The sequence below is a fragment of the Branchiostoma belcheri genome, unplaced genomic scaffold, assembly GCF_001625305.1.
Source record: "Branchiostoma belcheri isolate BF01 breed outbred unplaced genomic scaffold, Haploidv18h27 scaffold150, whole genome shotgun sequence".
Lineage (NCBI taxonomy): Eukaryota > Metazoa > Chordata > Leptocardii > Amphioxiformes > Branchiostomatidae > Branchiostoma > Branchiostoma belcheri.
Genome location: NW_017802936.1, coordinates 399,152 through 421,983, shown reverse-complemented (window position 1 = coordinate 421,983; position 22,832 = coordinate 399,152). Strand labels below are relative to the sequence as shown.

At 42.5% G+C, this 22,832-nt stretch overlaps 1 protein-coding gene across 3 annotated transcripts in view; it reads left to right on the top strand.

The window, feature by feature from the left end:
- The first annotated feature begins 369 nt into the window (after positions 1–369).
- The window catches only part of LOC109465462 (endothelial lipase-like), a 22,727-nt gene continuing 264 nt past the window's right edge, over positions 370–22,832 (top strand). The window contains exons 1-11 of one of the 3 annotated variants that reach the window (XM_019762749.1): positions 370–489; positions 11,617–11,761; positions 12,516–12,732; positions 13,331–13,559; positions 14,096–14,207; positions 14,867–15,091; positions 15,687–15,929; positions 17,760–17,880; positions 18,357–18,584; positions 19,248–19,338; positions 20,378–20,781. In XM_019762749.1, coding sequence (XP_019618308.1) covers positions 11,692–11,761; positions 12,516–12,732; positions 13,331–13,559; positions 14,096–14,207; positions 14,867–15,091; positions 15,687–15,929; positions 17,760–17,880; positions 18,357–18,584; positions 19,248–19,335 — 1,533 coding nt within the window. In that variant the 5' untranslated portion in view covers positions 370–489; positions 11,617–11,691 and the 3' untranslated portion in view covers positions 19,336–19,338; positions 20,378–20,781. Of the gene's footprint in view, positions 490–6,603; positions 6,765–11,616; positions 11,762–12,515; positions 12,733–13,330; positions 13,560–14,095; positions 14,208–14,866; positions 15,092–15,686; positions 15,930–17,759; positions 17,881–18,356; positions 18,585–19,247; positions 19,339–20,377; positions 20,782–22,832 lie in introns of those variants that run through there. The other 2 variants (XM_019762747.1, XM_019762748.1) reach the window with 2 other exon arrangements.

The following is a 22,832-nucleotide window of genomic DNA, read 5'->3' as shown; positions in this document are numbered from 1 at the left end:
TTCTCCATTTCAGGCGTTCCAGTTACGAGGTCGGCCCTTGATAATAGCCTCCGGCTAGTTGGGCAGTCTGGCTGAAACACTCTCTACACAGTCTAGCTAAATCAAATTAACGATATAACGTTTCAATAGTATATTACGAGTCACGAGACATGCAGGTGGCGTTCACTTTACCACAACAAATGAGTGTCACGCGTTCTGACGGTGTGTCTATTCTGTGCCTTGTGATTGGCCAATCGCGTAGGTGGTGTCCCTAATCAAGTGTTCTGATTGGCTGGTAGTGCTGTCCCGTGGTTTTGAAGCATGGGATTAAACTGCTATATTTAGACGTTGCGTCCAGCAAGTCTGTCTCGGCATAAATGTAATGTTAACTGTTGAAGGCACACGGAAATCGTCCAGTCGCCGTAAAAGCTTCTAGGTTCTTCATTCAGTGATTTTCTTCAAGGCACCGCCGAGAAATTGGTGAAACACCGCGAGACTCCGTATATTCTGGTGAGTTAACGCCGTTTGTTTGAAGCCCATGCGGTCGCCATGGCGCTGTTACCCGGCCGGCGTGCGCCAGCGTCACTATTTGATCGATTTTCTCTCCGCAATGCGGAAACCTCTAGAATTACCGTGAATTGTACACACGTTGCTAACTCCGTAATGATTTTCTTTTCCTTCTATCCATCGTATCCAAAGTTGTCATCGGTTTGAATCACGTTTGACCCACATTTTACAGGGTTTTTGTTTACTCAGACTTAACACAGTACATGGACCATCCTCACATGCTCGCTAACGACATACTTGTTCATTGGTTTAGCCCTGCTAGGGGTAGTCGCCTTTCTTTGGTTTCAATTTACAGCGCCACATGTACATGATAGCGGTTAATGTAACCTTTGCATGACTGGAAGTACCTTAAATTTGATATACTGAATTTTGATATACAAATGGCATACTGAATTTTGGATTAATACAAAATAGCATCATTTCTTTTTAGTTTTGAAAGTTGAACGTTACAGGGCGACAAAAAGAAAACGTCGATATTTAACAGCACAGAAATTTGGTGTCCAAAATGATATAAAATACAGAATGGGCACTTTGTGTAGTACATAGCTCTTGTACACAACGGGATACTTTGATGTTTTGTTACGGAAATACCAGAGTGACTCACAGTAAACAATACATGTTCTTTAATTGGCATCATGACGTGAGGGTGTTTTCCTCAGTCACATGCTTGATTGTTAGAAGGCGTTGGCTCTTAGCCAAGAAAAGCGACTTCTGTGTCATTATGCTGTAATATGGCGCCTCGCCAGGTGGTCTCGTGCCAATTCACAGTGCAGGTATTCCCCGATATTCTATTGCTCCCCTTGCACGGCGATGGGTAAAGACTAGTCTCTACCAGACTAACTACACTGGCTATATATATATAGGACAATAATTGCCAGGGGAGTTTGGTCGCCTTGTAGGTTTTTGGCCGCGCAGTTCGGAGGGAAAGAAACTACGCTCCCCGCGGCCGGACTCCCTTGGCCAAGTTTACTCTCTTTTCAGTGCCGAATTCTACGATCCGTATTCCCATAGAAAGGCCCGGCTAGGTAAAGAGTACGGTTGCTCCTTTTTGTCTTGTTACCTTCGCCAAGAAGGTTATGTTTTCGTTGTTTTAGGGATTTGCTTGCCTGTGAATCGTGCAACACGAGAAGTTGTGGATAAATCCGATGTATGAATTCGGTATGTGGGCAGGGCTGAAAATGGAGATCGATTGTTGGCACGCTTGCAGTATCCTCTCTCTCTAGTGCTGCAGAATTTTTTTTGCATCTCAAACTCGAGACAATGATTTTTGTGTCAAAGATCTTCTTTGTTCCAGCCGTTCTCTTTTGTAAACACCCCCCCCCCCGTCTTCGCCGGAAGTAAAGTCTGCAGTACATCTATCAATGTCAACCGTAAGGATACGCACCATCCTGTACCAAAGTCAAGGTCAGACCTGAGTACGCAAGGAGATTATATAAGAATGAGCAACACTGCACAGATTACTATTTCTATTCTTGAACCTTGAACGTGGACATACTTTTCTGGTCACTCTTTTGATATAGTGAGTTAAATTAACCTTATCCCTCAGAATACTGATAGCAATGTCACTGACAGAGAACGGTTACTTGTTCTGTATCGTAGGCTGGTACTAGCTATCTATTGGAGGTATCAACAAATAAACGTAGCTGAGCTAGTTGTATAAGCTGATGACAAAAAATGGGCTAAAAATAACAGGTAATGTCAATGTCAGATTTTCTCATCCAGAATAGTTTTCATTTTGCCGCCGTTTCTAATACGTCATGCACAACGTTTGTGGCACCAGGGTCTGGTTAAGAAATAATCACGTATGTATGTCTGGGTCAAGTACAAGCACTTGACCCTGAGATCTGGAGGTTTGTTAAGTCGTCTGTGAAGTACGTGACAAAGATAAGAAGTCTATCTGTAGTGTTCTTTCAACACAGACGTCTGGCGACCAATGACGAGTGTCATTAGGGCGGCCAATGACGAGTGTTGTTTCTTATGGCGTTTAGAAGTAGATGTAGTAACGGTGCGAATGGGAGTGTGTGAATGTTGCGTCTACAAATAATAGGAAGGAACATTTTTAGCGAAACTCAGTTTTTCCACCATTACGGAACGTTACACAGCTGTGAAAAAAAGTGTAGTTAGCTACAGTCACTTTTTTGTCGCATATTCCGAGCAAGCTAGAACCATTTGATGATAACTGACGTATGGATACACTACTTCTGTCATTGTTGATCCGAATTTGTCACAGTTGAGAGAAAATTCAACTTTTGTTCTTCAGAGGTTGTCATAAATAGTCTTTTATAATTATATCCCAAACGTGATACATGTAATTATAAAAATGTGAAATAAAAAGGGAACCTTAGTGTACGAGTTCAATAGAAAGGGGAAGAATGACTACAAGACTCGGTAACATACTGGAAAAACGTGTTGTTAAACGCACCCATCTGCCCTTAGGTGTCCTTCTGATCACGTAGATAGTCTACGACCTTAATGTCATCTTACAATGTCTTCATGTGAGCCATAGATCACATTAAGAACTTAGATGCATTCACAAGCCAGCCTAACCAGCACTAGATCTCAGACAAGCCGTTAACAAGGACACCAGGTCGTTTTTAAAGCGACAGTCTTATCTCAATTCTTCAGTTCAATGACACCTGCATATTTCAGACTCAGGGGCATATGTGAGCACAAAGGGTTCGGTCAGTTGTAAGCTGTCGCGGGTTAATACACAAAGCAGCCGTAATACGTCAGTCCGCTGACTGATCTTTTACTTGAGACAAAGGCACTGTGTATATGGTGACCTTGTTACCGATACAACTGACCTAATTGACGCAGGACCAAGGTCATTTTCTTGCCTTTTGGCAGGCCACTTTTTACATGTTTAGATTTAGTCAGTTGTTAGTCACAGGTGTACACTTTTAGTAATTATTCCCGAAATGCCTTTGTCTTGGTAACGTTATACTATGTTGTAGATTTAAACGTTAAAACTCTCGCAGAGAAGTTCTTATAATAGAATCATCCCGTATATGTAGTATATACCACTGGGAGATGCTTTTTTGCAATAAGAAAGAACCCTAACTTGACCATGAATGAACAGTCCCCGTTTGGAAATTTTCCACCACGTGAAGACTGGTGTGCAGGTGATACCATTCCACAAAGTTGAATGGGGAGGGTCAGCTTCACCTGAAACATAAAGAGTTTTAAACTGTAAATGTCAAGCGTTTAAAAGTTCAAATCGTTCAAAAGTACAAAGTCTATATTAATCATACGGTGTGCTAGTGAGAGTTCCTTCTTAAATCATTTAATTTCGAAGCATACCTGTATACGAATCATACTTTCCCGAATAACAGTCTGTTACAATGCACTATTTCCTATATCATAATATGTGCCATAGCTATAGAAACATCGTAAATCATCCTTCACACTCTCCATTTACACACAGCCCTATAACATATGGGCTTTGTATTGCGTGGTCACTTCGAGTCGTCTGAAATAGAACCCCGACCCACATTTCTTTAAGTAGCGTTGCCGCTTTACAAACTTAAGGATATCCGATTTAACAACCATTCACCGAACGCTGGCAAAGACAAACTGATCCATGCTTGTACCGGCCGGACGAGGCTTGCCGGCGGGCTTTTTTTTCCAGGTCGACATCCTGTGAGAAATTTTGTGTTCTCAGGACCTCTGAGCAAACGGGTTTGAAAAACTGGAACCTTCAGTTTATTTCTCTACCACAATTAAGGTGAGATTTCAAACGTCATTCACTCCAGTTATCTGACTGGTAGATTTTGTATCGTTGCCAACTTCCGTCATTACTTTGTCTTTGAACTTGAGAATTTGAGCTTTCTTTCCGTGAGTGCGATAACTGAAGGTTTGGTCGTCAGCACACCTGTTCACGAGGTTAGAGAGGCCTCCGCGACTCACAATTTGTCAAACTCTCATATTTGTCCACAGAACTTCGTCGGTTTATTTGCTATTTGTGTATTCAACGCAAGTTAGTCGTGAAGTTGTAAGTTAGACAATTTTTTTTCAATATTTTGTTACTTTTCTAAGGACGCGACGTGTGTCGTCTATCTATGTATATATGCGACTTATTAGCTTTCAATGAACACCAGCTACTATTTCTGCATCGTCAAGGTCTGTTTGTTATCATGGCAGTCATGCGTGACCTTCGCATTCTTCAAGGTCAACAGGTGCACGTAGGCACTAAGTTTTGCAGCTGGGTCGACAGGTGCGCATACGAACCAGGGTTAGCACCTGGATCGACAGGTGCACGTACGAACCAGGGTTAGCACCTGGATCGACAGGTGGACCTACGGAACAAGTAGAGCACCTGTTTTATTTACTGAGTAATTAATGTATTCTCATTTACGTTCAGAGGTTGAACAGAAACGTACACTTTGCCTTCTCTCGCCTGAAACTGGCGTTGGCAAAAGCACATGCTATGCATTTTTATACTTTCCAGGTAATGTACGCCTATTCAAAGAGGTCACGTAATACGTAGTACAATTTTCAATCTATCTTAAACATTGTGATCTATCATTCACATTTCTTAATGCTTTAAATCGTGTAATTGTATCCCTTTATCAACACTTGACTGCGGTTATAATTTCTACAATTTTATGTGGCCCATAGCATTATTTTCGACTGTTATATAGTATATCATTCAAGTAGTCAATCTTTGCACGCGTTAAAACTATTCTTGTATGTTTCACCCCACTTCACCTTTCATGGGGTATAATTACAGTCTAATAATAGACTGGAAGCGTCCTGTCCTTTATGACCTAATTATGTCAGGATTGGGGATATAAATTGGGTTCATGAACTGGTAAGATGGGTCTTCCTGATCTGCTACTATTGTACGTAGCTTGAAAATGCTGCATATAGCCACTAAACTTGCTGCATAATTAATATACCAGTTCAGTGTATTGTCTAGCTAGCCAGCAGATCTGAGGCCTGGACTGTGACCTATTTGTTCATGTACCCTGGATTTTTTAATGCAGAAAGATTAATAAAACACAATCTTTCACCCTTCACATGAATTAAAGTGAAAACCTTTACCTTTATTACCTAGTCCCATCTTAGGTGTGTATATATGATCTAATTTTAATGTTTTGTACCATTTTGAAAGATAATCTCGCGAATCGCCGCGGCCGTTCGGTCATTTAGTCTTGGTAGGATCATTTTACGCTGTAGCGGAAATGTGAGGCACTTTATTGGCTACGCAAGTCAACTAATAAATCAAGGTTTACAAATAAGGATAGCCGGTAACCAAGGTTACGGTCCGTATCGGTACACGAATCGATCGCCTGTGATCCTTATCCGCCTCTCTCACGCCACTCTCCAACCAGCCAATCCCTGACGGACACATACAGATGCTGTCCACTGTGTAACATGACAAGAATTTTGTTTGCGAGAACTCGGGTTTTATTTTACACGAGAAAATAATGCCGAGAAGCGTGTTTGATTAAGAAGACGGTTAGTACAAAGGGAATAGCTTTAGGAAAGTCTGGTCAAAGGTGGTGATTAAATATTTGGGCTGTGAGGTATTTGTTAGTTCGAACACATTCGGAAGGAAATGATTTGGTCATGATGAACTGGTTTGCCCGGTCACATTGACACGCTAGTGTTTACTTGGAAACCAGGCGATCTCTCGGATGTTGATCGCCTAAGGAAAAAGAGACATCCCGTACTAAGCGAGGAAATACCTGTCACCAAACATGTCGTGTCGGTGCCGTACCACGAGGCATGTATCGCCGGTTTCGTCATGACATAGTCACACCGCGGCCACACCCCCGTCCCTGCCCTCCACACGTGATATCCTGCGAACTGCGGCGGGACATCTCACGGCGACTTGGACTCGTCCAACTTACGATACCAGTGCCGTAAACAACAACAAAAGGACGAAACGTTACAAGAACTGGTCTGTTTAATTAAATCATTATCTATATGATTATGGGAGAAGATAAAATCTTTTAATGCGGTGTATGTTTAAGTTTTATATATCTGACACAACCCCGTGGAGAATGGTCCCGCCCAATTTGGCGAGCCCACTACCGGCCTTTTTGTGTGGCATTTGCAAAGCGTGCGTCACGATCACCCCATGTTACACCCTAGAAACCGCCTCAAATATCGGATATTTACACTTCTGCCGGGAAGTTTGAGTCAGAACACGGGCGGGACTCGCTGGGAACACACCTACTGGCGTTTCGGACGACAGTAGCGCAGTTTCTGAGGTAAGGCCCCACAGGTTAGGGAAAAAATCGCCACTTAATTGATTTTGGGGGGACGCGGTGTTGAACTGAAGCATGAAGGGGGATAAATGAGCCATGTGCTCGGGTATTCTCCTGTCTGTAACATGTTACATCCGTGTTCATCCCGGATTTTATTCGCCGTATTTTCTTTTTACATTCATCGTAATCGTGTAAAATTTTTGTATAAAATATATTTTTGAGGCCCTATGGTATGTGTGTGTCTGTTCTGTACCTCCGGGCAACATGACACCAATGTGACCCTGTAACATGTTATCGTCTGATTCTGATTCTGAGGAAAATCTGACAAGTTTGTCCTCTTTATCCGAATCTTATCTTTCGAACTCAATCACCGTGTTGAACAAAATCCTTGCTCTATTTGTCCACTAGGTACTTATCTATCGCTGTGTAAATTTGATTGTAAAGAGCAAATAAATGATTTACCGGTAAAGAGGAAATGCTCAAGCCCCCCTCCCCACGTGCCGGTAGCCTTTGTGTAACGTTAACGTTCGATGGACATGTGAATGAATGAAATTTTCGTCCCATTTTCTACTTTGGAAAAAATGTATAGGGGGATGAAGTGGAGCAGAATTATGAATTATGTGTTATATAACATTAAGCATGTCGCTACATTTTAAACAAAACATAACCTAAATGATAAGCATATCATAACATAGCAAGTATTCATTCATTCATTCATTCATTCTCTCAACTTATGCACCATTCGAAAAAACTTGAGATCAGGTCATGTTAGAATCTTTGAATTAATTAATAGGGATGTAACGTTAGGAATTTTGCCAAGGATTTTTGTTCTTGAACCGCTGTGTTCGAACAAAAAGAGGGAAAGTCCATGAAATATCGTGGGGGATGTGTAAAAAATAAGCGTATCGTCATGCTCATAGAGTCATAACAGTTACATCAAACTTTCAATCTTGAACTAAAATGATGTGCTTGAAGGTTTTGAGTTGATATTTGACGTCTTCCATTTTGTGTGACCAAAAAATTTGGTATTTTAGAACTAGAAATCGTCGAAATTTTTAGTATCTCTTGACGGATGAAATATTACGTTTCAAACTTGAGTCCACAGCTCGGGGGCGTGTAGGACGCGTGCTTCACAGTAAAAATGCGTGATCGGAGGAAGTGTTCCTTTTGTGGTATTGTTGTCCCGACTTCCTGTATAGGAGGTTTTATATGATATCACCTTACCCCCATTCACCGGTGTATTGTGACGGAAAATTCCCGTCATTCCCTCGTCATGAGAGTAACACGCGTCTCGGGAATGACCACCACGCGCGCGGTTAATATACATCCGCGAGAGGTAAACCGGCATCACGTGAACTTGAACATCAAAGGAGGCCGCCATTGCCACATGTTCAACACTAACTACCTAAAGTCTGTTGTGTCTTGGAAGGTAAATGATTTGTAAAAGGGGCACCACTTTTGGACAGCCTTGCAGTTTGTATGAATTCTAGCAGTGGCTTCACCTTTGATTCTATTTGGACGGCGCTGAAACAGAGATAGCTTATGAAAGGCTACTTCAATGCCTTAAAGGAACTCCCACAGTCGTGAAGGAACTCCTGCAGTCTTCAGGACGTGACCTGTGTATCTTAGTCACACTTCATACATCCTAAATTATATCTATAGAGTAGCGTTCGACTGTGGTACCTCTCAGTGCTAGCGACAGCAAAATTCTGCAAAATTAACAAGTTGGAACATTCCACTAGGAACAGTTAACGAGGGTGACGCGCTGACTGGATTTTATTTATTTATTTTTCTAAACGCAAAAAAGGAAGACATAATGTTGAAAAGTATGCTAATTGACAGGTTCTGATTGAAGGGGAGGGGCTAGAGGCACCCAGTGTGACGGTTTGTCCTTTCTTACTTTTCTTTGTACAATGAGATCATTTGTACCAGCCGAAAACATGTTACCAATCTTTACCAACGAACGCAAGGATTTGTAGAGTAGGTACTTGCCTAATTCGGTATGTTGTTCAGGTAGAGTAGACTTGTGTATTCTGACTTACGCTTGCGAAACTATGCCATAGCCGCAGGGTGGCCTGCCCGACATCACACCACCACCACGCCACCGCAGACAAGCTGCCAAATTTGCACGCCGCTTTGTACTTGGCTATCAGACGACGTTTAACGCCCGCCACTTAATTTTTGGCACTTGTATGTGAGAAGAACTTTCAAACATACATGTAGGAGCGGTTTCAAAGGTTACTCTCTAAATAGGCTAAATAGGTTTCGGCTTATTCTGACGTGTTTTAGGCGTTTCTATCTGCCTGTCTTTTTGGTATTGCCTATTGGTACCTTTTTTGCGCCAGCCAAATACTGCCTGGCAAATGGCCCATACTGTCTTTGAAAGATCTGCTTGGAGATCATTCAAATGTGTTCTAATGCCTTTTTTTCCAATTGATTACATAGATTAATGAGAGACTACAAAACGGACACTTTCTTTTGATATAAATTGAATTATCACATGGTTTAGAAAAAATTCTTCCTTCCCAGCAACAATTCACGCGAACACCTTCGTCTGTTTGTTTTATTACGTGAGGTCGGAGTCGCCTTTTGTGCACATAAACCGAGAAAAGTGAACAAATTTACACGGCACTGCACTTCAAACATTCGGGGTCGGGAAATTAAGGTCAATGCCCCAAGGGTTAATAGTGTCAGTAGATTATTCCATTGGAATAAGAGGGTGTTGTTAGAGTCGGCACTTTGTAAAATTTGAGTTTTTTCTTTTTTTTTTTGTAGAAAGGTTTTCGAAATTTTAGTATTATTCCCCCCTCCCTACTTTTACCAAATGGTAAAGTCCAGTGTAAAACGACCCAAACAATCGTCCCATTTATCAGGATTGCCAGGCCAGTGTTAATGTGCGTAATTGTGAAAACACTTGAACTTCATGTAGTGTTTATCAAGAAAACACATGACGTGGTTTTAACATGTAGATAGAAAAATAACTGTTAAAGATTATTTCTATTTAAAATTCCATTTTAAGGGCGTCATAACTGTGGTAGAAAAATGCAACAGCAAGTGCCTAGTTTTTTCTTTGCAGACTAACCAAGCGTCTGCTTTTAACGATACTGTTTCTTTTGGACGGATTGGCACTTTAAAATGGCCTGATCTTGGAGCAAACACGTCTCCACCAATCAGATTCAGTTAGCCTTCAATTTAATTAACTCAGCACTTTTTTTCTGCTACGTGTACACGTAGACATTTATATACGGCGTCATTACTGAGTAAGGTACACTGCATGGTCGATGCTACTAGCGGGGAACTTTGCTATTCCGGTGGGTTTCATTGATCGTAGTTATACTTAAATGAATGAATGAATTGAACGTACGGTTACCGTGCGTTTTGACCAACCGAATGGGCATATGGCAATGACGTCACTAATTAGGTTTGTTAGGCTGCTATATATTTAACATGCCGTACTCTTACCTAAAGTCAACGTATGAAAAGGTAGTATTTCGTATGTTTTTGAGTTTACTGAGGCAGTTTTATGCAGTGATCTGATCATCGAATGCTTGCATATAAGTACTGGAAATGGACTGTAATGTCAAATACGTATTTCAGGTCTAACTTGTTGAATGGTGACCAAAGGGTAAAAGTAGGTCAAGTGTTAACGTCAAGTTAGCTCCACCCCCTAAAACAGCGGTCAAAGGTCTGTCATAACCGTTCCCCGTTCCCTGTCTCCTATAAGTTCATCACTGTTGGTAAAACATGGGTTATTCGGATTTTCTAATACACAATCAAGGATTCTTCCTACCTTACTTACGTTTACGTTAGCTGAGAGCTAACCTGACTAGAGTACTGCGTCTCGCCGCTGCATGTAGCCGATGTAGGTTCACAATCACAAACCGGCACGAGCTGTATACAACTTAGGCACCACACCAAAAAACAAAAGATCACGTCCTCAAATGCTTTCGCCTGGTTCTAGGCCCGGGTAGTCCATGGTAGTTAGCAACAATACGAAGCCGGTGGTAACTCTGGAGGATGGCACCCAGGCTGCCGAAGCTCCACGACTCAAAAACTCGTTACATACGTACAGTGCCGATTCATAAACTCCGCAAAAAAAGCCAACATATGCCGGCTTGTCGTATACGTCGCCAAGTCCTGCCGCAAATTCACAATACCAGCTTTGTATTCCTGTGGTTTAGTAACATTTTTTTTTTGGCCGGAATTTTTTTATTCGCCCGCGCGCACTAGTTTGGGGGTCTTCCATAAATGTCATCCATAAAATTAAGTCGGTGTGACCTTACCCAAGTTTGGGATTGTGTTCTCGTAGCAAAAGCGCCACCTACATCGGTTACTAGTACATGTAGCGGCGAGAAGCAGAACTGCAGTCAAAAGCCTGAAAAAGGTGTCTGATAGAGGGAAGAATCCCTGGTTGTGTAAAAGAAAATTGTGATATCCTCTCTAGAGTACGTTTGTGCGAATTCTTTGTTTTACCAAGGATGGTTTTACCTTGTAATTTGTTTCCAGTGCTTAGATATATAATACTAGTACACGGTCTGATTACAACTTTACATCCTAGATTGTTCACACTTATCCTGAAATGGCATAGTGTATTATTATATAACGACCGACAAGTGTTTAATTTTAAGCATTTACTCGAACTAGGGACCAGCCAACATTCAACTTGCACGGGGTCGGTGCTGGACTATCTCAGCTTCTAATTTGTCATTAGAATTAATTATTAATGAACTTTCCCCTTCATTTTCCTAGTTTGCTGCGCAACAATGTATTGTGCGACGATTGCAAGTTCAGCAATGATTTTTTCATAAATAATATACAGCACGTTGATATGTATGTTTGCGATGTGTTTATCCAGATTGTGTCGCTGAAGACGTCGTCCCCAGGGCCCCCAGCGGCACTCTCGTCCCCGCCGTCCCTACAGAAGAAGAACATGTCCTCAGTTTGCCTGACCATAGCCTTCATCGTCACGTGTCTACTGTCCTTACTCAGCTGGGCGAAAGGTATGTGACGTCAGCCTTATTTACATAACCGTCACTTTTAAAAGTACATAGCTGTATTTTGGGGAGGAATTTCATCAGTTGATATCTTTGTTAAATAATGCCCGAAGGGTAATTGCTTGTAGCCTGGGTGCCAAACCCATAGTACACTGGACACAAAATATCTCAATTCGGGTGGTTTCATATGAACAAGGCCTTACATGGAACAACATGCACACCTGTATGGTTTGTTGGAACAATGTAAACACCTGTGTGTTTTGTTGTTGGAACAATGTTAACACCTGTATGTCTTGTTGGGACCATGTGAACACCTGTATGTGTTGTTGGAACAATGTGAACACCTGTATGTTTTGTTGGAACAATGTGAACACCTGTATGTGTTGTTGGAACAATGTGAACACCTGTATGTGTTGTTGGAACAATGTGAACACCTGTATGTGTTGTTGGAACAATGTGAACACCTGTGTGTGTTGTTGGGACCATGTGAACACCTGTATGTGTTGTTGGAACAATGTGAACACCTGTATGTGTTGTTGAAACAATGTGAACACCTGTATGTGTTCTTGGAACAATGTGAACACCTGTATGTGTTGTTGGAACAATGTGAACACCTGTATGTGTTGTTGAAACAATGTGAACACCTGTATGTGTTCTTGGAACAATGTGAACACCTGTGTGTGTTGTTGGGACCATGTGAACACCTGTATGTGTTCTTGGAACAATGTGAACACCTGTATGTGTTGTTGTTGTTGTACAGGTGAGCGGCAGGTGAGGAGTAGCGGTGCGGCAGGTACTCAGGAGAAGTCGGTGTGTTACGGAAGGCTCGGCTGTTTCAGTAACGCGCCGCCATTTTCCTCAGACATCCCCCTCCCCCAGCCCAGGAAGAGAATCAACACAACTTTCCATCTGCGCACGCGCAGCAACCCCGTCCAGAGCCATGTCCTGAAACCTGGACGGCCGGAGACACTGCGCAGGTGCGAACTCATGGAAAAATTTCTTTATTATTTCCCAGATTTAAGATCCGTCCCTGTCACACATTCAGAACCTTCCCCAAACCATCAGCCAAGGTTGGCTGAGGACTGGGAGCAGTCTGACTAGATTTGTTTAGAGCGCTTACCTTCTTATACGATCGAATCGAATTTAAATCAAATTTGACCCCGTGATAGAAAACGGGGATCAAAACAAGGTACAAAGAAAAAAAGGAAAGAGAGAAATTGAAACTAACGAACTTGTGCTACAGCGACTGATTTGGATTCCACAACTGCTAGGCTGCAGATTCTAAGACAGGTTTTTACCCTATCAAAACCAAACTAACTCTGTGTGTAAAATGGTCCAAATCAATGCTTTATCTTTAATGGATAGTCAAGCGCCCTTAAAAAAAAGTAAAGATACGTTCAATTTAAGTGTATTTTGGTAAATAAGCTGTAACATGTTAATAACAAAATGCTTGTCAATTGGTGCATTTACATGTACGTCTACTTAAAGACTGCTAGTTTACGAATTGAGTATCTGATTTCGTGCACTGTATAGAGTATGATGATAGAGTAAAGATTAATTCATGACTTCCCACAGGTCTAACTATGAATCAGGCGTAATGACGAGGATCATCCTACACGGGTACAGCATGTATGGAACACTGGAGCCGTGGATAAACACAATGGTACAGGCCATCCTAGCGAAGGACGACTCTAATGTCATCGTAGTGGACTGGATGAAGGGCGCCATGGCCACCTACTCTCAAGCCGTGGGCAACACCAGACTGGTCGGCGCCGAGGTGGCGAACCTTATAAAGTGGTTGATGGTAAGAGACTGTGCATCACTCCCTGAACCGGTTGAGTTATCAGTTTGTCATACCTATTTTGAATTGCACTTGCCTTGCCATTTAGGCCACAGCGTCTTAATTTTATGGATGACATCCTCTGAAGACCGCCGCGCGGGCGAATAAAAAAAAATTCCTCCAAAAATAAAAATGCTACTAAACCACAGGAATGCAGAGCTGGTATTGTGAATTTGCGGCAGTATATAGCGACATGCTGGCTTTTTGCGGAATTTATGAATCGGCACTGTAGGCATGTACTAAGTTCTTGAGTTGTGGAGCTTCAGTAGCCTGGGTGCCTGGCTCTGTATTGTTGCTAACTACCATGGACTACCCAGGCCTAGAGCCAGACCAGAGCCTCGGTGGACGTGATCTTTTTTTTTTTTTTTTTTTTTTTTGATCAGGCAAATATTAATGCGCGCGCGGATGTCATCCATAAAATTAAATCGGTGTGGCCTTATATGTTTGTTTGTTTGTTTATATACTTCACGTCACTGTGAGATGGCATCGTTCTTTTCCAGGACAAAACGGGAAATCCATTAGACAGTTTTCACATCATCGGTTTTAGCCTGGGAGCACAGGTAGCAGGGTACGCCGGGGACAGGCTGGGAGGACGCATCGCTAGAATATCAGGTGAGGACCGATGTTGACGTGGTTTAGTGTGCATTTACTACGCCATCTAGCGGCTGTCTGTCAAACTCCATGATGATATGTAATCATCAGGCTTCAGTTATTTTATTGAACTTTATAGACTGATGATAACATTAATGTTTCCCTACTCCATGCAGCTAAGAAATACATACAAAGTCGCATTTCTAATAAGCTTAGTCAAACCTCTGATCGAAAAACATGCCTTACCTTTTCACCTTGTACTTAACCCAGTGGTGATGTATATTCTATAAAGGTCTCCATTCATTCATACCATCATTATGTTTACCACAGGAAAACATGTTGTTTTTGCTCAGTTTCTTCCTCTTCTTCTTCTCCAAACAGTGACCTATGACCTGACCAATGACATGATTTGTTGACGCCTGTCACCATGGTGACTGGTGTTGGGTTACATTATGTTGCAATTTCATGGTCTGCTCTGCTCCTGTCACCATATACTAGTCATATGTGAATGTGTTTGAGCAGACCATATGCGAAGGCTAACATTATGCCAAGGACATTGGAACACATGTCCAATGTGTTCCAATGTCCTTGATTATGCATTTGCTTTGCAAATGTTACCTTTCTAGTTCATTTATTCATTCTATAATGTTTATCATAACAACTACCCACTACTATTTCAGCTGTGGACCCGGCCAACCCAGGGTTCAAGGACACCGATCCCAGAGTGCACCTGGACCCGAGTGACGCCATGTTTGTTGACGCCATCCACACAGACGGGAACACGCTGCTGGGTGTGGGGCTGGGGATGAAGGACGCCATCGGACATGTGGATTTCTACCCAAACGGTGGCAACGATCAACCAGGCTGTAACATGGCCTCTTCCTCTGAAGGATCCATATTATATAGTAAGTTAGCAAAATGTAGAAAAACGTTTTAAACAATTTTTTAAAAAGCTGGCAAGATGAGAATAGCTGGTTTAGTGGCGTGGGTGTGACTAATTGGACTGATGCTAACGCTAAGGAGGAAACGCATACAAACACATGAGTGCTCGACAGGCATAATAATGGGCCCGAGCCTTGATGTAAATAAAAATTACTTCTTGATCCTTATTGTATAGTAAGGCCACACCGACTTAATTTTATGTATGACATTCTCTGAAGACCCCCAAACTAGTGCGCGGGCGAATAAAATTCCGACCAAAAAAGAAAATACTACTAAACCACAGGAATACAAAACTGGTATTGTGAATTTGCGGCAGTACTAAGAATAGGCAAAAATCCATGAAATTAAGTCGGTGTGTCCTAAGTTAGCAAAATGTAGCAAAACGTTTTAAACAATTTCTTAAAAAGTACCCAACCAACGACCCTGATACTCAGCACACACTTCCTTTCAATGTCATTCGGTATCAGTCGCCATAACTTTGACATGTTTGAAAAACGAAATACTAAAGAGTATGTATTTGTATTCGAAGGTTTATGAATGTTAATAATGTCCTTTCAGAACTAAGTGTGACATTTTCATGCGATCACTTTCGAGCGGCGGACCTTTACATCGCCACCATCAACGCAACCAACGGACCGCTGCAAGGCTTTCAGTGCGACAATTATGACAGGTTCCGCCAGGGGACGTGCATGAGCTGCAGGGGAAACAGGTGCAGGTCGATGGGCTGGGACGCCGAGAGAGTAGCTCATAAGGAACGAGTCAAGTTCTACCTGCAGACGACAGCAGAGGATCCTTTCAAAGGTAAACATATTTTTTACAATCAATCAATCAATCAATCAATCAACTTTATTGCTCAACGACTGTAGCTGGTACAATGTATGGCAAAGAAACAACAATAGTACATACACAAACTATACTAAAATATGATTCTAACGAGCTAGTCTATTGTGTTTTCTTAGGAAGAGTATTATAACATTCTGTAATTCAGGGGATATATCAGCTATTTACAATATGGTGTCGCTTTTGTAGTGATTCAAATATGAATTTTCCAACGTACACTGATAACTGAGTAGGACATAAAAGGAGCATATTAAAGATATCTGATTTTGAGTGAGATAGCGTAACATTAGTTTTGGAAGCTATGGATTGCATCAACTTTTGTCTGTTTTCTTCATATGTTGGACAAAACATCATAAAGTAAACATATGGGTGGCGGGATCGTATGGCGTAATGTTTGGGTCCATAGTTCCTGGGTCCATTCCCCCATGTTGTACCCGTACGTGGGAAAGGCACTATTTGCTCGACTTTTACTCACTTAACTCAGGTTAAGTGTAAGGTTGAGTTTAAGTATCTAACTTTGGTAAGGGCCATCCTTCGGATAGGAGGTCCTGTGTTTGGGGAGAGCATCAGCCCACACACGTTAAAGAACCCACCACATCTTACGAAAAAGAGTAGGGATATTCTCCGGTGTGCAATGGTCCAAGTACTACTGTCTGGAAGTTAAGGCCTGGTCACAACCCGCCGTACGTGCTTCTGCGTGCTGTCTACGTGCAAAAACGTGGTCAAACGTAGGGGATCCGTAAGTGGTGAGTATAGCCTCCGTACGGAATCCTACGGATTTGGGAGCACGCAGACACGCCGTAGAACTTTAAGTGCATGTAAAGCTTTTTCTACGTGCGGTCTGCGGATTCACCACCCGTGCGTGCGAGTACGGGCAACGCGCGTGCCCCGTACGTACCGTGCGAAAGAAGCACGTGTGAATACGGCCTCCTTACGGTAAAGTTGCAATCGCACAGAGATCGTACGTTGTAAGCACGTACAACTCACTTGCCACTTGCGCAACGAACGATGCACGCAACCGCTCACGGCCAGACGTGACGTGCAGACCACACTCTTACACCTTGCGCAACCGTACGAGTGACGTGCGAGTGACGTGCGTAAACGCCACTCCTTCCCCACGTTTTCAGAAAAAAAACGTAGCAGACGTAGCCTCCCAAAATACGTACGGACAAAAAGCACGTACGGCGGGTTGTGACCAGGGCTTTAGTGATTTACTACAAATCACCCGGACGGAGGCCTGGCGACCCCCCCCCCCTCGTATCAGCCACAAGGCGGGTTCCATCTTCACCCTTGCGGACTCCAGGAAGAATTTCATGTAACACTGATGAAGTTCCCAATAAAACAAACGAAGTACTACATGTACGTAGTAATTTATAAAAACACCACCCCAGCTGTAAGTTAAAACTATTCTTCTTTTAACTTCCCAAAACCCACAAATTTTAGAAAAGGTGGGACATTACGTCTTCCATACTTTATAAAAGAGAAGTCAAACCCTTCAGACATAGTTTTAGACATAGCAATAGTTTTAGACAATTAGATTTCATTATGTACATTTTAAAGTTATTTGATACTCTGTTTCAGAGTTCTTTTATGTTTGTAACTTGCAATTAGCCTTCGGGCATGGATTTGCAATAAACTTCTCTCTATGTTAAAAGTTTTGAGGAGAGCTCGAGGTTTGATAAAAATGCACCCAACACCTCAAGAGGTCAAGTGTTGTACCGTAACTTCTCGTTGAACGATGTAGCTAATATTAGAATGTCCTTGCTAATATGGTTTCTTATTGACCTACAGTCTACCACTACCAAGTGAAGATGCACTTTCGAAATGTGTCCAGAGCAAAGGAAGTGGACGCCAAACTGTACCTACAACTCAGAGGGCCTGAGGGAGAAACTGAGGAAGTCGCGTTGAAAGAGTGAGTGCTTCGAATTGTTTTCTCCTGAACTTGAAACGACTGCCAGTCATCCTACATTATTGTTAGCTCCCTTTTTAAAGTTATAGTTTGAGCCCTTGACCTTAAGAAATGTAACTGCACTTATAGTACCAGCAGCCCGTACAAAAAGACTGAAAAACTCTTTCTTACACAAGGCAATATGCCTGTACAACGAGTCTTTGCAGTAATGACTTTCAAGACTCTCTGGACTTTACTTCAGTGCCCATGTGTGGCTTTGTAATGTGTTTGTCTGCGTGTCTGTATACGTATTGTTAATTTGTATTTACTATGTACAAAATTGTAAAAAATCAGTGTTATTCAGCTTGGTTGTGCACTGGCCGCAAGGCTAATTTTATTAATAAAACTTGAAACTTGAACTTGAAACTTGTAAATTATTAAAAGAAATCGACATTACCTGTCAATCTCTGGTGTCAACGGAGTTTCTTTTTTTGCTACAGAGGAAACCAGGTACGCATAGTGCCTGGCCATTCGCAGAAGTTTCTCTTCTCAACACCGACTCACCTTAGCAAGGTAGAGTCTGTATCCTTCCGCTGGGAGGAAGTGACGTCATCGTCCTCCTGGTGGTTCAGTTCGTGGTTCGGCGCGGAGGAGGAGGATTCGGGAGAGAAAACTCTGCACGTCAAGTCCGTCAAATTGAAGCCCGGAGAGGCTGACGTACAAACTAGGTAAGAATCTTTTTTTCTTTCATTGATATTACACCATGAACTGTTGGAACAGTTAGCTGGATGTTTGTATGTTTGTTTGCTTGTTTGTTTGTTTTTTGAATGTTGGATGTACTTTGGTTACTTGTGTAAAGTTAAAACTTTTGGTCCAACACAAGAAATTCTCTCACCTAGAGATTTCGACCAGTCACTCTGGTCTTCCTCAGTAGACTGACCCAGTGAAGCTTGTCACGTGGCTTCTTTGAAGTGTGACCCCAACACTGGGTCAAAGGTATCTGGTAGACGATGTCGGCCCCCGTCAAGGTTCAATGTATGGTGATGGGCCCTGATGTATATGGCTTCCTTCACCTTATGGCTTACTTTGGTTACTGGTGATATCCAAGGGCTCGAAGTACCACCCTTGTGACAGACGACGAGGGCATAGACCTCCATGTGGGAAGTGAGGATTGTTGATACTAGAACTTCTGTTGTCAATCTCTGAATCCATGGCCGTTTGAAATCACACATGGGCTCTGCCAATCACAGAGGGCAAAGTTGTAACGACATTTATTTAAAAAGACAGCGATTCAGCACCCGAAAAACACAGTGGGGATAATAGGACAAATATTAATGTAGTTTTACTGACAAAGTTATAAAAACATTTTGCGGTTTTCTGTTCATTTCCAGATCGCACTATTGCCTGTCCCGCCCTCACCGCGGGATTCTTGCCAAGGAGACGAAGATGTTTAGAAGCTGTATACGCCGTGCGGCATGACGGGTAAGGGTTATATTACTTCCTTCTTTTGTTTTTCTTCAAGTCCCTGTCAAACATTCAGAACCTTCCGTAAATAATTTCATCAGGTTGGTAAACGACTGAATAGCAAAGTTCTTTTTATCACAACCATTTTAATCTATTTTTCACTAGCCGACGTTTCGATGACCGTCTGCCATCTTCATCAGGGCAATTCTGACTGGTTTACTGTGCACTGACGCTAGATGTTACTTGGTGCATAGTGCACTAAAGGTGTTACATAGTTCACTTAAGCTAGTAATAGCTTAAGTGCACCAATTAATATCTAGTGTCAGTGCACAGTAAACCAGTCAGAATTGCCCTGATGAAGATGACAGACGGTCATCGAAACGTCGGCTAGTGAAAAATAAATGGTTGTGATAAAAAGAACTTGCTATTCATTCAGAACATTCTTCTGACCAGAAAGAAACAAAGGTTGGCGGTAGTTAGGAGCAGCCCTTCAAGTTGGAATCAAATTTGTGTTAAATTGAGTGAAATTTGTTGAAGAGGTTTATCAGTCACGTAGAATTATCAGTTAGTAGTATATTCCCTCAGTGACTCTTTTGAAAGGTAGAAACACGTACCTCCAAATTTTCGATGTCCACTGTACATCTTGATCACGGAGTGACCTAGTCTCGCGAGAACACGAGACTAGGTCGAGACTTGTGTGGATCTTGAGTGAGTGAAATTTGATTGTCAACCAGTCAGCCAACCAAGACCGACCTCCTTCACGACTGTTGAGGACAGGTTCTTGTCCATAATACTAATACCACCGAAGGGTTTTGAAAAAAAAAGATCAGCATGGATTCAAACCAGTGGAGAAAAGCTTAATGACACATTGTGTACAGGGCGGTGCATATCTCCGTTTTCTCCCTTGGGCCACACAGCTGTGGAAACCCTATAGCAAGGAAGTCAAATGTGATAGAAAAGTATTTTTGCAGTAAACAGTGATAATCTTACTCTAAATTGATATTAATGTGGTACCTTTCATGTCCCATTTACTGATAACTGTTTTCATGTGTTTCAGGTGGAAGTACCAAGGTTGCGAATTGGTACACGGAGAATAGTGACGTCACCGATCCGTAGTCAGACGCTGCCATATCTATTTATAGATTTGTATATATATTTTGGTACGGTCTTATTTATATATCTGCTTTTTTACCAGCGGAACTGCATCGAATTTGAATATTATGTATATAATCCGTTATTTAAGATACAAATGTACGGTTTTCAGAATGTTTTACAAATAATTTATGACATCGCTCGTTGCAATAGCTAGTACACGCTGTTCTAAGTTAATGTAGTTATACGTTTATCGCCATTGTTGCTGTTTAATTGATGTGATCATGTGATGTCGTGTCCGTGCCAACCGTAACTGTCACCTTGTGTTTCACAGAATTAAGCCTAAATAAAATGATCCGTTATATGAAATTTGTGTGTGAAATGTTGAATGATTGTTACCTGTGTGTGTATTATATAGGTTTTCTTTAGATTGACTGTGTATTTGCTTGTATTTCCACAAGCTCAAGGAAGTTAGGTCAAAGGTTCAGGAAAAGGTTATCTCACGTCCTGTTTTTACCTTTCTGTTATATGCAAAAGGATGTGGGTTTGTCTGTATGCTGGTAGGTTGACAGCACGTGGGTGGAAGATTCGCATGTAGAATTGAAGGAGGTTTAAAAAGGTCAGATACGGAAAATGAGGTGAACTTGAAAGTCCCACAATTTGGCCGAGAGCCAGCAGGAATTAGAGGCCGGCATATCAATTCAATCAATCAATGGTTTATTGTGGGGACTCGAAACAACCATACAATGGTACTTTTTTGGCTAAATTATATTTACACTTAATTTAAAACTGTAATTTCCAACTAAATTTCAAGACTGTACAACTCCAGTCTTTGTCAAGGAATGAGCAAACCACCGCTTCCGTGACGTCACACAGATAACACACGTGACTCCGTGAGCAGTGGATCAAAGGTTGCAGAAAGTATGTGGCGCCCCCCGTCTCTGTTGAGGGATGGTTGTAATGCCACGAAAGCGGTGGATTGCTCATTCCTTGACAAAGATTGGAGTTGTACAGTCGAAAATTTGGGTGAGTGTAATTTGTTGTGTTGGAAATTACAGTTTAAGCCTCGGTCACAACTCGCCGTGCGTGCTTTTTGTCCGTACGTTTTTGTCGTGGCTACGTCTGCTACGTTTTTTCTGCAAACGTAGGGTGGCCGGCCGAGGGAGTACGTCACTCGCACGGTTGCGCAAGGTGTACGTACGTGGTCTGCACGACACGCCTGGCCGTCAGCGGTTGCGTGCATCGTACGTTGCGCAAGTGGTAAGCGAGTTGTACGTGCTTACAACGCACGATCTCTGTGTGATTGCTACGTTGCCGCGTACAGGCCGTACCTACACGTGCGGCGTACGCACGGTTTCCTTACTCACTCGCACGTTGTAAGTGCGTGCACCTCCTGTTAACTTCATCATCACTAGCCGCCCTGGTGTCTTCCGCGGCCCGTTTCTTTGGGTCTTGTCTGGTAGTCTTCTTCTGAGCCTTCCTGGGCATCTTGGAGACGAGTTGGCAGTCGCCGGTCAAGTCGTCTTTATATACTGTAGAAATCAGGTGCGTTGCACGTGCGGAGCACCTGGTATGGTGCACGTGTGTTCTGCGTGGTCATTGAGCAGGTCAACTGGGAAGTGAGGAGTAAGCACGGATGACGCAAGCACCGTGCGTGGCACGCACATGCTTCGTGCGCTGTCCGTACAGCAATTGCACGTGAGAATAGTGAAGTTAGACTCACGGAGTCCGTACGTTGCACGCTCATAGGCTGTACGGGGCACGCGCGTCGCACGTACTCGCACGCACGGGTGGTAAATCCGCAGACCGCACGTAGAAAAAGTATTACATGCACTTAAAGTTCTACGGCGTGTCTGCGTGCTCCCAAATCCGTAGGATTCCGTACGGAGGTGGTACTCACCACGCACGGATGCCGTGCGATTGCCCACGTTTTTGCACGTAGACAGCACGCAGAAGCACGTACGGCGAGTTGTGACCGTCGCTTCATAAATGCCTCACGTTCATCTTACGCATATTAAAACCATTTCGCTACTGTTAAAACATATATCAATATATCAATCTAGCAGGAAATTATGGTAGGTACATGTGATGTTTCATTAAGTAGACCAACCAGGAAAGGCAGTGTAGTCTTACAATTGTACTGTCGAAAATGTGGGTAAGTCCAATTATTTATATGTTGAAAAATACAGTTTTAACTCGCCTCATATTCTTCTCGATTGTTCTAATGAATACAGTTTCAGTGAGCGAGGTTTTTTACCGATGGAGTGAATAGGTCATTACGGTCTACCGGAGTCCTCACAAAACACCTGCGTCATGCAGCTATAAATGGAACAAACATCTCCATTCACGCTGGAGAAATCATTACAGCGCTGACTTGGTTAGCGTCTGAAGCGGTATCGAACTCAATAAAGCTAGATTTA